This window comes from Ambystoma mexicanum, chromosome 4q (assembly GCF_040938575.1).
Source record: "Ambystoma mexicanum isolate Mex_15411 chromosome 4q, UKY_AmexF1_1, whole genome shotgun sequence".
NCBI lineage: Eukaryota > Metazoa > Chordata > Amphibia > Caudata > Ambystomatidae > Ambystoma > Ambystoma mexicanum.
The window spans coordinates 102,731,022-102,746,924 of NC_090928.1; the positions used below are offsets into that span (position 1 = coordinate 102,731,022).

The following is a 15,903-nucleotide window of genomic DNA, read 5'->3' on the forward strand; positions in this document are numbered from 1 at the left end:
GTGCCCCAGGATGTGGGCTGAACTGTCTAGTTGCAATCCACATCCTGGGTGCCAGAGTCTCTGATGTGCTGTGAATGACTGGGACCACTGTAGTCTGTGATTGGTCCACGTCTGGTGTGCCTGTATGTGAGCAGATCTCCCATTGGGTCCTCTTCATTTTGCGTGAAGGAGATTCTGGTTAAGAAAGGGCTCCAAACACCCATACCAGGTCGATCTCTTGAGTTCTCACTGAACCTAGGATAGGATCCAAGCATCCTGAAACTAAGAAGCCAAGTCGAGGAACCGTTGGAGACCCGCTAGAAGGTTTGGCACCCTTAGCTGGCTGTCGTCCCGCTCGACCCCTCTGCATCTGATCGAACTAGAAGGTCTATGAAGACACTTCGACCCATTTGACTAGTGGGACCAACTATTCTCGGCACCTTCATCAAATCCTGCAAGTAAGCCTTCTCGGAAGTGTCCCTGGGTCAACCAGTGAGCTGACCAACTTGCGCAACACCTTTGCTGTGACACTGCCGCCGTTTCGAGGAGCCCCTTCAAACTTAGACATCCAAAGCTCTCTGTTCATGGCACTCTCACACCGAATTTCGTACACTTGGCATTCCCAGGTCTGGAATAAAGAGAGAGCGCCCGAACCGGAGTACACCCGCCCAGCCGTGGGGATGAACTTTGCAGGTGCCTTGCTGCTGTGCCACCCCCTATGCCCTGAAGCCTACTACAGTGAAACTGGCCCGATCCATCCACCAGGAGCTGAAAAATTTCCACTGGTCCCAATTGGGAATCAACGCTGTAACTTCTCCGCTGAAAACTGCAGAGCTGCACAATTGCTGCATTTGAACCTGCAACTGAAGTGGACTCGACTGCCGAAGTTTGCTACGGAGTGCGCCGGGGGTCGATGAGTACTAGCAACCCTTACAGGTGGCCACTAGCACATCCCCCAATTTTTACGCACAAGTGTCCCTTGAGGGCCACTCTCCTTTTCGCAGATAGCCTGAGCTATCGGACCATTCCCAATGCCTGGAACCTGTTCTGCCCTTTTGGGGAGACCCTCCACGAATAGTGGGAAGTTATTCCGCATCACCTCACCCACCTTACTAAGCTGCTACAGACCATACAAGAGACCCCGTTTTCACCCTTCTGCACTACCGCGTGCGCCAGCATTGCTGGCACATTTGAGCAATAGGCTCCACTCTTCGTTAGGGACTGGACTGCCTTTATTACCTGATACCCTTTCAGTTAGGATTTGATTACTGCAGAATTGCCTAAAGACTATTTGCACTGCTTGCTCCCTTTCCTTTTTAGGTTGTGGACCCATTTTGTGCATTAACCCTTTAGGCCACTTGGTATTGTGTCTATATATATATATATATATATATATATATATATATATATGATTGTGTTGGTTTAAAAGTATTACTGTTGCTAATTACTGTGTGTTGAAACTCAAAGGCCTTGAATAAATGTATTTGTATTTTTAATATATATACACACCTGACTGGGAGTGATTTGTAGTGTCCTTTACTCTGTGTGCTCATTGAAGTCTTTCAGTCACCCTCACCCCTCCTGAGACCTAGTGTTGACCACCGCCAATGCTACCTTGATTGGTCTGGCTTGTCCAGAAGGTTATCCTGTTCCAAGAAACTAGGCAGGCCTTCTGAACCTCTGCTCACCAGGTCAGAGGTCAGTAATCTATTTTAACAGATTTATTTTGAATGTTTATGATCGCAATGATGTGCCTGATTTAAAAAGGGATTATCAAGATACACAGGACATAGGGTTCTTTATCTTTACAGTGGCAGATATTGAAGACATCATATTGAGATTAAAACCATGTAGGGCTCTGGGCCCAGATGGATTGCCAAATTTATTACATAAGAAAAATCCCCAAATATGGTCACACAATTTGTCATTTTTTTGGAAATTGTTTAAACTGGATTAAATGCTTGATGCTAATTCACATTTATAAGAAGGGTGCACGTGAATCCCCTGAAAATTACTGGCTTTAAGCCATGATTGACTCTTGTTCAAATATATATGCACAGTTGTTATGAAGGTATATTAATGAATGGTTGCAGAGAGAAAAAATACTTAAATGTCAACAATCGGGTTTTAGGAAGGATTTTAGTACATTATCAAATCTCTGAACTTTAATGTAGTTTATTCAGATGACTTTGGCATCAAAAAGCAAATCTATATATATATATATATATATATATATGTGTATATATCTTTTTTAAACTGTTTGCAACAGAGCAGAGTGAAAACATTACAAGCAAAATCAGCACATGGCAGCCAGCCCCCAACCCTTCCTGCCCCCCCCCTCTATGCTGCTGCTTCCGTTCGGTTAGTTTCTGTCCTTTTCAGAATTCTTGCGGTGTTCCGGGGTAGGTGGGTTATGGCCGGGAACCTCCGATTATAGCCTAGGAATGGGGCCCAAATATCCTGAAAGCGGTGCAGAGTCCCAGCTCTGGCCGCTGTTATCTTCTCTGCAATCAGAATATCCCAAACTTTCCCCCACCACAGCACCATCAGTGGTCCCTCAGCGGTCTTCCAAGTACGGGCCACCACAATCCGCACTGCCAGGAGGCATTGAGTCAGGAGTGTGGCCTTTCTTCCTGATCTTGGGTAGCATCCCGGGACCGGGGCCCCAGAAGGATAGTTTCAGGTTCAAGTGGGAATGCCTTCTGGGTGATGTTTGCAAATGTGGTCACACATTGGGACCAGAAGAGCTGAACTTTCGGGCACGACCACCACATGTGGGAAAAGGAACCTGGCTGTCCGCATAGTCTCCAGCAGGCGGGGCTCAGGGCCTGATTTATGTGATGAAACCTTAGAGGGGGGTAGTACCACCGTAATAGGAGTTTGTATGCGCATTCTTGGTTTGTGATGCAAGAGGACTCTGAATGAGTTTGTGACAAAATATCCACCCAGTTCTGGTCAGTTAGCGGGTGCCCTAGATCTGCCACCTATTGAGCCATTGCTCGGGTTCTGGAGCTGAGACAGTCTCCCGAAAAGCGTTTATATAGTTAGTTCGAGTGGTGTTGGTGTGCGCGTTGTTGCTTGCTGGTTTTGCGGGTGAAAGCACCAGTGCCGAAGTTGAATATAGGTAAACCTATCTGTTTCTTTCAGCCGGAAGGTCTCTTTGCATTGTTCAAATGTTCGCGGGTGACCTTCCGTGAAAGGTTGACCCAGAGACTCCAAGCCTCCCCTTATCCAGTTCTTGAAATTGTGGGGATTGGTTCCGGGGGCAAAAGAAGGGTTCATAAAGACCGGGGAGATGGGGCTAAAGCCCTTCAGGAACTTTTGTCGCCGCCGCGCCCAGTCCCATGCTTTTAGGGTGTGTTTGGTGGAAAGTAGTAGTTCCTCTCTGCTTTGTCGGAGGTGTGGTGGAGTGTGTGGGAGAAATCGAAGAGGAAGAGACAGCCGGGATTGTTCTATCTCCACCCATCAGGGGCGCCCCAAAGTCATTAGCCAGGCATGAGTGTAGGCTAGTTGGGCCGCTATTTGGTAGTTCTGAAGGTCCGGTACTCCTAGTCTTCCTAGGCATGTGTTTCCCAGCATTGTTCTTAGGGGGGATATATGGCCTTTTTGCTTTTTCAGATAAATTTGAGCAGTTTCCTCTGGAGTCCCTGGAGGGCAGCCGGTGGAATCGGTACGGGCAGAGCAGAGCATGCATACAGGAATCTGGGAAGGAGGTTCATCTTGCTCGCTGTGATGCGCCCCATCGTGGAGATTTCCTGCTTCGCCCACCTCTTCAGGTCTTTTTCCAGTTCACGAAAGAGTGGGGGGGGAAGTTTGCTTGATAAACCGCTTTAGGGTCTGCCAGGATATCTCTCCATTGTACGGGGCATAGTGAGGAGAGGGCCTCTCGGCCGCCCAGTGACAGGCCAGACCCCAGGGCTACTGTCATGATGCCTACCTCCAAGGAGCCAGGTCGGACCCAGCAACCCCAGAGGCAGGCATCATTTCCCCCAGGGAAGTGCCAGCGGGCCCAAGCTGGGGCCCTTTGGACACAGTCCTGGCGCCTTAGGCGCCGGGCTCATGTTGGACCCCTGTCCTGGCGCCTTAGGCGCCAGGCTCATAAAGCTAGACATATGTTCAAGTGTTTTAAGGTGCACTTACCTGATGCAGACCATGCTGCTACATCCAGGCCCTCTTGAGGCCTGAATGGAACTACTTTACCTGTGGACCTACTTTCCACCCGGGTGTGGTCGGGGAAGGATACATACCTGATCGGTGGAAGGATACACACTTGGAAATTCTTCCAAAGCTATTTAAACCTCGCCCGATCAGCAACTCACGCTTCGCGTTGTTCTGCTCCTCGCAGCTGGACGCTCACCGTGTCAGCTCCTGCATCTGGACCTCAGCCACACCTGTCAGTATCCTGGGTCACCTGCAAAGGGAGACAAAAGACCTTACCTGCTAAATCAGCACCACAGAGACATCACACCGACGATCCTGAAAAGGAAGACATCATTTTAAAAGCATTTCGCTACGATCGCTGCAGCGCTGCATTTCACTCACCTTCCTGGACGCCACCATCTTCAGCAGCGATCATCCGGATCCACAGCCACTTCCCAGAGCCTAGAGAGAAAAAGACAAGAACAAGGTGAGAGAAGGAAGGGAATAGGAAAAGCTCAGTTTCCTTCTAAGTCTTACCTGTTGGGTCATTCCCATTTCATTTCGGGTCTTGCCGCTTCCAGGCATCCGGACCCCGGCCCCTATGGGGAAAAAAGACAGACATTGAATGAGCGAATGCAAAGACATTACCCGAGCGCTCATCCAGAACTTACCAGTCATTTACTGGAACTGCACGTTTCACTTCGGGTCGGCGCCATATCTCCGGCATTCCGAACCCCGGCCCCTAAGGGGAAAAAGACAATGAACATTATTATTAAGCTTTGACTTTTGACCTTGCAACAGAACTTTTACAGAGCCTTACCTGAATAGTCAAGCTTACCTGAAGTCCCATCAATCCTCAATCCAGTGAAGTAACTGGGTTTCAACGCGCCCCTGCATCAGAAGCAGGATGGAGAGCTCATCCTTCCTGACCCTAAGGTGAGACTTCACGGGGAATCGTGGAAGGGTATCGTGGAGGGTTGGAAGAGAGTGGGAGGCTTGAGCATAACTCAGTCAGTAGGTAATACTCCCTTTTCACGCACAGGGGAATATTCCTGCGAGCCGGAGAAGCCAGAGTAGAGGGGCCCTTCCTGTCCATCTTCAGAGTCCTGCGCTTCACCATTGAAGAAGCATCAGCACTCGAAGCCAGACCTGCGCCTCCGTGGGAATCAGGTGAGCGTTACAGCTACTGACTTGTGGTAGTTAATAGAGAAGCCTGAGACCTTTCCGTAGTTGTCTATTTCTGTCAGGGTGTGGCGCAGGTAGCAAGCGGGTTCCATGAGAGTGAGCAGGACATCTTCTGCATAGAGGGCTATTTTGTGTTGAGAGAGGCCAATCTGAGGGCCTTTGATGTTGGGGTTGGCTCTGATCCTCTGGGCAAATGGCTCCATCACCATGGCAAAGAGTAATGGGGATAGCGGGCATCCCTGCCTGGTCCCGCAGCCAAGCGGTATCAGACCAGAAAGGGCACCATTGACTCTAAGAAGGGTTTTTGGAGTTTGGTAGTTAGCTAAGACCATCTTCTGGAACATGGGTCCGATGTGGAAGGCTTTCATAGTTTGGCCCATAAAGGTCCAGTCCACCTTGTCGAACGCTTTGAGAGCGTCCAGGGCCACCAGGACTAGTTTCAGTGATTTCCGGGTTGTAAGATCAATCAAGTTTAAGGCTCTGCGGACGTTGTCGCCCGTGGATCTATTGACGATAAGGCCAGACTGGTCTGGGTGGATTATTTCAGCTAGGATGGCTCAGAGGCTCTGGAAGAGTTAAAGATGGCGACCATAGGGGCCACCAGTTGCAGCTGGAACATTTTGTAGAATCTTGCTGTGAACCTGTCGGGCCCCCTGTCGGGCCCATGGGGCCCGTGCTTTGAGGGTTTTAATGACCTCCTCAACGTCCTCGCTTGTGATAGGCGTGTCGAGGTTTGTTCGGGCTGCCTCCTTCAGGTGGGGTAGTGTCACCTTTTGTAGGTATTCGGTCTCTGGGAGTGGGGGACATCACACGAGCCAGGTGGTCCGCCGCCAGTTGTTGTTTCTCCCGCTCTGCATAGTGGACCCTACCCTGGGAGTCCCGTAGCCCGGTGATGGTGTTGGTCCGTCTTGCTTTGGCTAATTTGCTCACTAATAGGTTATTTGCTTTGTTATTTTTAGCATAGCAAAATTGCTTCATCGTGACCAGGAGATGAGCTGTGTGTTCGGCGTAAAGTGCCTCGATCTTGTTGCGGGCGGTGCGAATCGCCCGTTGTGTCTTCGGGGACCATCCCTTCAGCTTGTGTTTTGTCTGCTTCTTGGAGCTCCTTCTTAAGGGAGAGGTGGGTTTGGCGCCTAGCTTTGATATGCAGCTCCCTGGGCGATGAGCTCCCCCCAGACCACCGCTTTCATAGCATCCCATGTGTTCGCCGGGGAGGTGTCTTCATTGCGGCTTTCCTTGAAGTTACAGATCGTGGAGGCGATTGCATCTCTCAGGGGCATGTCGTTGAGGATTGGGTCAAATAGAACCCAGCGGGTGGAGGAGGTGTAGCCTCGTGGGCTCGGAATTCCATGGTTAGTGGTGCATGGTCTGATTATGTGTTCCAATCGAGATTTCCTCAGCGTAGGCCAGAGTTTGCGGTGAGGTTAGGAGGCTGACAATTCTGGAGAAGCTCCTGTGGACGTATGAGTAAATTGAAAAGTCCCTTTCTGTGGGATGAAGCACCCTCTAGGCGTCCACCACCTCCAGGGTCCTGAAGAGGCACAGGATTCCCAAGGCTATGTTAAGATCTTTAGAGATGGTGGGTTTGACTTGTCTTTTGTGGGGTCCGGGACTCCATTGAAGTCGCCTCCAATCACCTTCAACCCCTCTGAGAAGGAAGAAAGGGTTGAGCCCAAGAACTCGTAGAATACCGTTTGGCCCACATTAGGAGTGCATGCAGAGACCAGCATGTAGAGTTGGCCCAATAGGAGGCACTGGATTGCCACATAGCGGCCCTCTGGGTCTATTTTGGCGTTTAGAATCTGTGGGTTTAGGTCCCATCTGAAGAGGATCGCCGTCCCTCCTTTTTTGGTGCCCCCCGAGGCCAAGAACTGCAGTGGGAAGTCTTTAGATCGAAGTGGCCAAAGTCCCCCGGGAGCAGGTGGGTCTCCTGCAGCAAGGCTACACCAGTGTCTTCATCGAAGAGTCTCTGGATGATCGATTTGCGTTTAGCCGGGGAGTTCAGACCCTTGACATTGAGGGAGATAAATCGAAGAGTTTGAGAGCCTGGGGGCTCCATCGCTGCGGAGGGAGGAGGACTAGCTGCCATTATAGAGGGATTGCAACTGCTGGTCACTCTGTCTCTGAACTTTTAAACAAAGCCTCCAACGGGAGGGCCTCAACTTGTACAACGTGGGGGGGGCCTGGGGCTTCAGAAACAAACCCCCCCTTGGCCAATTTGGCCATAGCCGTGCACTCCGCCAACGTGGCTGGGTCTGGCAACTGCTTGAAAAAATCATTCCAAGGACTCATTGGTGGTTTGTACCTCAAAAATGGGCATGAGCTGTGGGGGGCCTGTCGATGTGCTTATTTTTTAAGCTGAGGAAGTTGGTGTTTTCAGGAGGGTACGTCAGGGGTTTTAGAGAATTCGAGGAGGGCGATGGTTCGCCAGAAGCGTGCGGGGAGTGTGCCGGTAGTCATTTTCTTTTCCCGTATCTCGGGACTCGGGACCAAGAAGTCCCCTTGGGTTTTATTGGGGGAGGCTGGAGCTTCACCGTTGTCGATTGCTGTGCATGCAGAGGCACCTTCGGGGGAGCCCGTGTGTAGGATCTTCTCAGCGTCCTCCAGATGGGTAATTCTACGGAGGGATCCGTTGTGGGTGAACTGAAGAGCCGTAGGAAAAGAGCCACCTGTATCGGATCTGGCGGTTTTGTAGAAAAAGGGTGAGAGGGCGTAGGGATTTTCTCTTCTGTAAAGTGAGTAGTGAGAGGTCCTGGTAGATCTGAAGAGGGGACCCCTGGAAGGCTAGTTCATCTCGGGTGCGGCTTATCTCTGAAATGGCTTACTTAGTTGTAAAGAAATGCACTCTGGTTATCACATCAGGAGGAGAGTCTGTTGACACCCCCCCGACGAGGTTGCAGCCTGTGGGTTCGGTCCAATAGAAGCAACGATTGTCTAGGTGGGGGAGGAGAGCTTGAAAGAAGTTCCCCACATATTCGGGGAGATCTTTGTCCGGGATGGAGTCTGGAATACCCCGGATTTGGAGATTGTTGCGACAAGTCCTGTTTTCCAAGTCCTCCTGTTTAAACTCTAGAATCTCACACCTTTTTAGCAGGGACTGGATCGAGCTTTGGATCTCCCCCATCAATGTTGACTGGTCCTGAGAGCAAACTTCAATTTCCCCTATACGCTGTTCCACTTCTGTAACTCTTTGGTTGGTGTGTTCAAGTTTTGTAGTGAGTTCCGTCATGCATGATCTAAGCTCGGTTTTGATGTCTGCCATAAAGGCCTGGATGTCCTCTTTGGTTGTTAGGGATTCTTTATCATCCGGTGTCTTTTGTGGGGGCATTTTGAGGGGGGTATCAGTTTTCTTGGCCTTATCGGATGCCAGTAGCATTATGGAGATGTCCGCATTTTTATTGGCCTTTGACTGCTTCGCCATGGGTGATTCCTGTTAGAGGGGTGGGGAGTGTCAATGTGTTTGTTTTTGACTAGCAGGGGCAGCCGGGTGGCCGTTACTGGGTCTGCCCCTAGCAGCTCTTCAAGTTCATGGGTGCTTAGTACCTTCTTTTGGTGGTCTTGTTGGGGGGAGTGCAGAGACGGGAGGTTTCCGCACCAGCAGCGGGTAGTCAAGCGCTGTGGAGGCAGTCAGTATCCACTTGGCATCCGGTAGCCAGGGGAAGGAAGTAATTGAATGGGCCGGGGCGCCCCAGGAAGAGGGAATAGGGAGAAATCCCTGTTTAGGGCTGTGTTGCTGGCTGTGTACCAGGAAAGGCCTTGTAAGGGGGGACAATGGTGGTCAGGTGGCGCTGACTTACCTACAAGCGGGCAGTCCAGTCCCAGCCGGTGCGGCTTCCGTCAGCCTTATTGTTGTAGTTATCTGTGTATACTCTTCGGGGCGAGGAGAAACCCGCCAAGTTCTGCTGGATCGGCAGGGGCGCCCCAGGAGTAAGTTGACGGGTCCGGTAGGCAGGCTTTGTGGTGCGGCCGTGGATGGAAGCAGGTTGAACTCTGGGGGGGAGATCAATGCGGGAGTTCACTCTTCTCCGCGGAGCCATTGGTGCGCCTCAGCAGGGCAGCAGGGTGGGCTGGGGCGCCCCAGGTGATGGTGGAGGGGCCTCCGGGCCCTAGAGATGTCCCGAGGCCATGCTGTGCTGGCCCAGCTGACTGGAAGATCGGAGGGGAGCTTAGAGGCCAGCCACCCTCCGAGGCGGCCCCTCGCCCCTATATCCAGCAGGGCAGAGGCATCCATACCCCGGCCCCCACATTCACTGGGGGCTCGGGCCGAGGCCTGGCAAAGGTAGCGGTCAGTGGGGGGTGGAGGAGGAGTAGAGCGGGGGACCAGGAACGCGCCCGCCTCAGCATAAGTCTCCCCAGGTGCCACGGCCGCACCTGCACCACGGGAGGTGCCGAAAAGTGCAGCTCCAGGATAAGCGGCAGTAGGGGGAGAGTCCTCCAGGGCCGGGGACCCTCTCCAGGCAGGGCAGGAGGCAGTGGGGGCCTCTGATCTAGTTACGCCAGGGATCTGCGATCCAGACCATGGGCAAGGGGCTCCTCCCCTAATCCGCCCCGAAGAGGACACTCGGCCGGGCTCCATTCTTTTGAGCGGGTTCCCGACCGCCATCTTGTTCTCCACAGCTCCCGGAGTGCGAGGTTGCCGGAGGGAATTCGAGGTCCCCCGGGCACCTTGAGCCTTCAAACTCGCCCTTTGAGGTCCTTCGGTCCTCCCATGGCGCGGTGTAGCTGGAGAGCACGTAATTTGATGCCAAACTCTGTTAATTCCACATTTTCGGCGGGCCCGGCATGGAGGCTCTCGGAGGAGCAGCCACATCGTCGGTGCTCCAAGCCACGTCTCCTATATATATATTTTTATTGATTTTACAAAAGCTTTTGATACTGTTATACGACATGTGTTATGACATGTGTTATGAAAAAAAATGAAAGATTTGGGACTACACTTGCAAATAATGTAGTTTGTCAAAACACTTTATTCAGATTCTATGGCTCAAATCAGAAGCAATCTAGATGGTTCGGCTAGGTTATCAAGTGAATCTTGGGCTAAAACAAGGCTGCACTTTAGCTCCTATGTTATTTAATATATACATAGCTGATTTAGAAAGCATTTTTAAGAACTGTAAGAATGTTCTGCCGCACGTAGAACTTTGCCCATTAGCTTGGCTGTCCTATGCAGACGATATAGTGTTTATGGAGCAAACAGCGAACCATGAATCGTTGATAAATCCTAGCAAAACCAAGGTTATGACTTTTAAGGTAAACAGAAAAGCAATTAAAAAGTATAAATGGGTGATTAAAAAGAAAATATACAGCAAGTGACCACTTGTATTTACTTAGGTATGCCTATTACTAGCATTATTAATAGGATGACTCGCTCTCAAACTGTTACAGATATGATCATGGCTAAGTTCCAGGCAACTAGATTGTTTATTCAAAGTTCTGGTGGATACTCCATTGAAGATTTATTGGAGTTGTATAAAACTTGCATTGTGCTAGCATTTTATATGTTCTAGAAATCTTTGTATCAAAAGAAGTAGCCTGGTTAAGTGTCTTGGAAAGTAAACTGTGGCGCAGAGCTTTGGGCCTTCCAAATTTGGTTCCAGTTGAAACGATCTGTAATGAGCTGGGCTTGATACCTCTGGCCACACGTAGAAACATTGCCACTAGCACCTTGTATTTAAAAATGTTAGGTAACTATAATAATTATAAATCTATGTATTCACTTTTTGTGAACCGAACTGATTTTAACATCACTTTACCTGTTTTAAGCGTCTGGATTGAGGAGATGCAGAGTTTTTAAAATGACATAGGTTGCTCAATTGTTGTAGATGATAATCTTGCCTTAAAATATTATGAGATCAAAAAGAAAGCTGTTGTTTGGGATAGAAATAATAGAATGTCTAAACTCGCTGAAAAGTCTTTATAAAAACATATACTACAAAGTTTTCCTATTGATGCTCCTTATGTTTGTTAAGAATTTGAAAGATGCTAAAGTTGGACGTATTATTTTGTGTTTATGTATGGGCCAGCTTCCCAGTATATCTGGAACAGGTGCTTGGCAGTCTATACTGGCAGCAGAATGATTGGGCAGGTTATGTAAGACGGAAATAGAGACACCCAAATACCTATTGGCTGATTCTATTGCTCTGACTGACATTCATGAAAAGGGCTATGCTAGCCTTTTATATGATTTGTGATATATACATATTGACCAGTTTTGGGCTTTGGTATATGCGTGTGAAAATCTAGTTATGAATTGTACGATTTGTTATATCTGGCAACAAATTTATGAAGCTTTCGATGTGATGATAGTATATGTAATTTTGTTTTTATATTTTGTATAAGATGTCTGATTGGTTTTATGTGTTTTTATTATTTGTAATATTGTGTTTTATTTATTAATGTTTTTTAGTTTAAACAATAAAATATACACATTTACATAAAATTCAATTATAATATATACTAAATATAATTTCTTAAGTCAATAAAGAAAAGAGAAACATATTGTAAACAGTTAATTAGTTTTTTCTAAACACAAATAATATCAAAATATGCTTTATAAAATATTAAAATCATTCATTTGAAAGTCCCTCCATTTCTTTCTTACAATACAAACGACTTTACATGAACAGTAACTCTAAAACGTCAAAATTCCTTAAATACATTTTGATTAAAAGCTTTAAAGGAACCAGGTACTGTAGTTCTGTGCAGAAAAGGGGGAAGGAAATCTAAATCCCATGCGATCCTATGTTAGTTCTATAGGATTCATCCCCCGACTTCTCATCCTAATGGGGATTAATCCCTGTATATACTCAATAGTGTTGCAGTGGGAGCTGGCATTCAATCAAAATGCCCAGTTCCTTATATTGAAATGCCTAATATGATTTTGATCTTCAGCCAGACATTATAAAGGGCAGTGAGCAATCGAATACTCTTAGTATTGGTGCAGCGTAGCCAGAAAGACATCTCTCCAATTGTTTCCAAATTGTGAACGTAAATGCCAATATAGCGCTCATACGTTTTGGACATTGTGGGGCATTCCGACAGTAGAGGTTTGGCCGACTCTGGTATTTCATGGTTATTGCAGAGTCGACAAAACTGGTCTTCCTTAGGAGTCTTACTGACTATGCCTTTCACGATCAAGGTGGGAAGATGTGCTACTCTCATTAATAGTATGAAGCGCCTAAGTCTCTTAGAGGGACAGAGGTTAAGGTAGCACTGGGGCTTCTTAAATGTGTATAGCCTATGTGTCACAAACTGATATTTTTTTAGCTCACTCAAGGTGGCATCATTTTCCAGCCAATCCCAGAGTTCTACTATGTTTCCTGGTAAATGGCTGTCAGCAGAGCATTCTTTGTGCTAAAGCACATCCTCAGGTAAAGGTCTGCTCTCTTTTTCAATATGATGGCTTTTAGGGAAATTAATCCTAGCTCCAATCTTATAAGGGTAATCTGGACACAGACCGGTAAGCCTAAAAACTTCCGTCAAAATGTACTCTCAATGATCTAAAGCCATTTCAGATCTGTGTGTAGTAAGGCTTCAAGACCATAGGTTATCATTGGAGTAAAGACTTGGATGTACAATTGACGAGTACCTCACCATGTAAAACCTCTTTGTTGATTAGTGAAGTTGTAGATCAATGCGGTAACCTGTGCAGCTCTTATATTACGCACTTGTTTGCAAGTAACATAGTCACCTTTAGAATCAAAATCAATACCAAGGTATTTGTAATGGGGAGCATATAGAATTTCAGCATCACAAAGAGTAAGTCTTAGGCAAGCAGTTTCCTTACTAGTAAATCTCATAATCTGGGTCTTTTCCAGATTAATTGTGAGACTATTATTGTCTGCGTACTCCCATAAGGCTAAAGCCGATCTACGTATGCCATTAAATGTGTGGTCCAAAATGACCAGGTTGTCCGCATAAACTAGCACTGAGCAGGGCACCTGGCCAATTCTAGGTGGGCAGTTTTGGGCTGATGCAATTGCCTTTGGGATATCGTATACATATAAATTGTAGATCGGGGGGCGGTAACACAACCCTGTTTAACACCCCTATTCTGCCTTACCTTATCAGTCATATGACCCTCCTGATCCTGTTTGAGTGATACAGACGTTGTTTGAGGTAACAATCTAAGGTAAAAAGGCAGCCGCTCCGAGCAGCCTATAGCCTTTAATTTAGACCATAATTTTCTCCTTGGTCTTGAATCGAATGCGGCTCTGAAATCTACATACAATGCGTATAATGGCGGATTCCCGTTCTTCCTAGCACTAGTCCACAATATATCCATAACAATGAGGTTGTGTGGTGGAGTATCCGTGTCTGAAACCGCTTTGAAATTTACAGAGGATGCATGATTTATCAACCCATGATTGTAGTTCAGTGAGTAAGAGGGAGGCAAAAGGTTTGCCGGTAGAGTCAAGCATGGATAATAATCTGTAGTTATTGGGATCTAGTTTATTACCCCTTCTGAATACTGGGATTAATATGGCAGTATGCGAAGATGGTGGAATGTTAACTTCTAATAGCACTTTCTTAAACATAATTGTTAATAATCTGGCCCAAAATTCAGGTTGGCTCTTGATTACTACATTAGCCAGCCCATTTGGGCCGGGGGCTCGAAGATTTTAACTGCGTAATCTTCCCAAGTACAGATTCATATGACACATCAATGGAAGGAAGAGGTGGAACAGTGCTCAATGGGAGTGGGTACTCCTCATTCTCAGGTGCATTGCGACTCTCAAGGATAACCACCCATTCCAGGGGACCGATTGGATTAATTTATTGACCTTTCCCTGGGCCCCTGGCTTCGACCAGAAGGGACCATATGCTCCTAGTGTATCTCTGAGCTTCTCCTAAGTTTGATGGCCGCTCAGTATCTGTTTTTAATAGTTCTAACGTTGGCGTAGTAAGACTCAATAGGTACATTTGTTTTCTTAGCGAGTCGGAGCTCAGCCCTTTGTTTTCTTTTAGCATCCTAAAAGAATTGTGTTTTATGTGAAACTGTTATTTCTGTGTAAAGGTTATTCTTAACCAATAAAGCACAATAAATTTGAAGAAAAAATGTTGTGCCATTTTTCTGTTTGGAAATTTTTTGACAGTGATCCAAAACATCTATCTCTGCTACGCTTTTCAGTTGAATGCTTAAATCAGACCATTGTGTTTGTCAATCTATCCAGTTTTCAGTATGGACACATGAAAAGATGTCAAAATAATGTGTATGCTTAAAGATGTCAAAATCAAAAAAAATCAAGGTACATATACAGTCAGCTGTAGGGTATGAGGATGTTTTTACATCACTCTTTAAAAGGGGATCCTTTTTAAAAGTGGGTTAGATCTGGCTGAGAATTGTTTATTTCTGTGCTTTCCAGGGCAAGGCGATATGTCGATTCTGCGGAACCGGGAATCCGGTGAACCTGAAGCACTGCGTCACCTGTGAGGGCAGGCTGTCTGAAACCCAAACGGTAGGTTTCTTGCTCCTTGCTGTCACACCACAGTGTGCCAAATGAGTTTACACGTGCCGATTCCTTTTCAGAAGGAGAAAATACCAGCTGCTTGTATTAATAATGTTGCCCACAGTTGATCTATATCCCGCCTGTTATTGCTGGATCCTCATTAACAGACTCGCGTCTCTTTTGTACTCGGACTTTAAGCAAGGGCAAAGAATAATTAGGTGATCTGCACAGTACTTCATGTCGAATTCCTTGAGTTTCTAAGCAGTGCACTGTAATAATCAAGGGTATCCAGTAAATGTATTGCAAACAAAACACAGTGGTACATAACAGAGCAGACAAAAACACTGAAAAGATTAAATAAATATATAAAGGGTAGTGCGGTTAAAATGGGTGAGGTTGGGGAGACTTTAAAAGGTGTCTTGCAGCAATGTTTTGTCCACGATGAAATGTACCACTCTGTAATTGTGGTCGGTAAGATCACATGTAACCTAATAAAGATCTCTATTATTACCCATTTGTGGTACTCAGTTAATCGACCTGTGGGGTTGAGCTTGAGCTATTATCTGGGATAATTTTGTCTGAATGATCAGCTTTCCATTGTATTCAGGGTTCACAGCGGTTCAGGTGAAAATGTTTCATCAGCCAGATTGAACTATCTATCAAAGTGCCCTGCCTCTACAGCTTCAACTCTAGAGGCAGGAGGACATCTTTTGTTCGAGAGTTTATTTAACCCTTTGAGTACATGTAGCATGCAGTAATATGATTGCCAGTGCATATATATATTCCACAACGACACCTAGTGACTTGGCTCAAATGGACTTTCCAACTTTCACATTTAAAGTGAAAGTTTTTTTTCAAACCTTTTTAAACCCACCATAACTTTATTGGTGTGTGATCAAGCGGTCTGATAACCACGAAATGCATCGTTGTGTGCTTCCCTGTCCACAAATTACTCTAATAAAAGTCCTACAGTTTTCCTTCTTTGAGAAAAGAAACACAAAGCAATGCTGATACATGAGGGTGAAAGACAAACGGGAGGAGGTTGGGAGCCCATTACGCTCAAACATAATGTTTTGTGAAGTCAGACACCACTCTGTCATACTCATCAGATGTATGTCTCCTTACAATATTATCAAAACATTTCATAAGA

At 46.8% G+C, this 15,903-nt stretch overlaps 1 protein-coding gene across 2 annotated transcripts in view; it reads left to right on the plus strand.

Annotated features, from left to right (window-relative positions):
* The window catches only part of DZANK1 (double zinc ribbon and ankyrin repeat domains 1), a 1,110,268-nt gene that overhangs the window by 518,802 nt on the left and 575,563 nt on the right, over positions 1 to 15,903 (plus strand). For both annotated transcript variants that reach the window (XM_069607537.1, XM_069607538.1), the window contains exon 10: positions 14,670 to 14,762. In XM_069607537.1, coding sequence (XP_069463638.1) covers positions 14,670 to 14,762 — 93 coding nt within the window. The remainder of the gene's footprint in view (positions 1 to 14,669; positions 14,763 to 15,903) is intronic.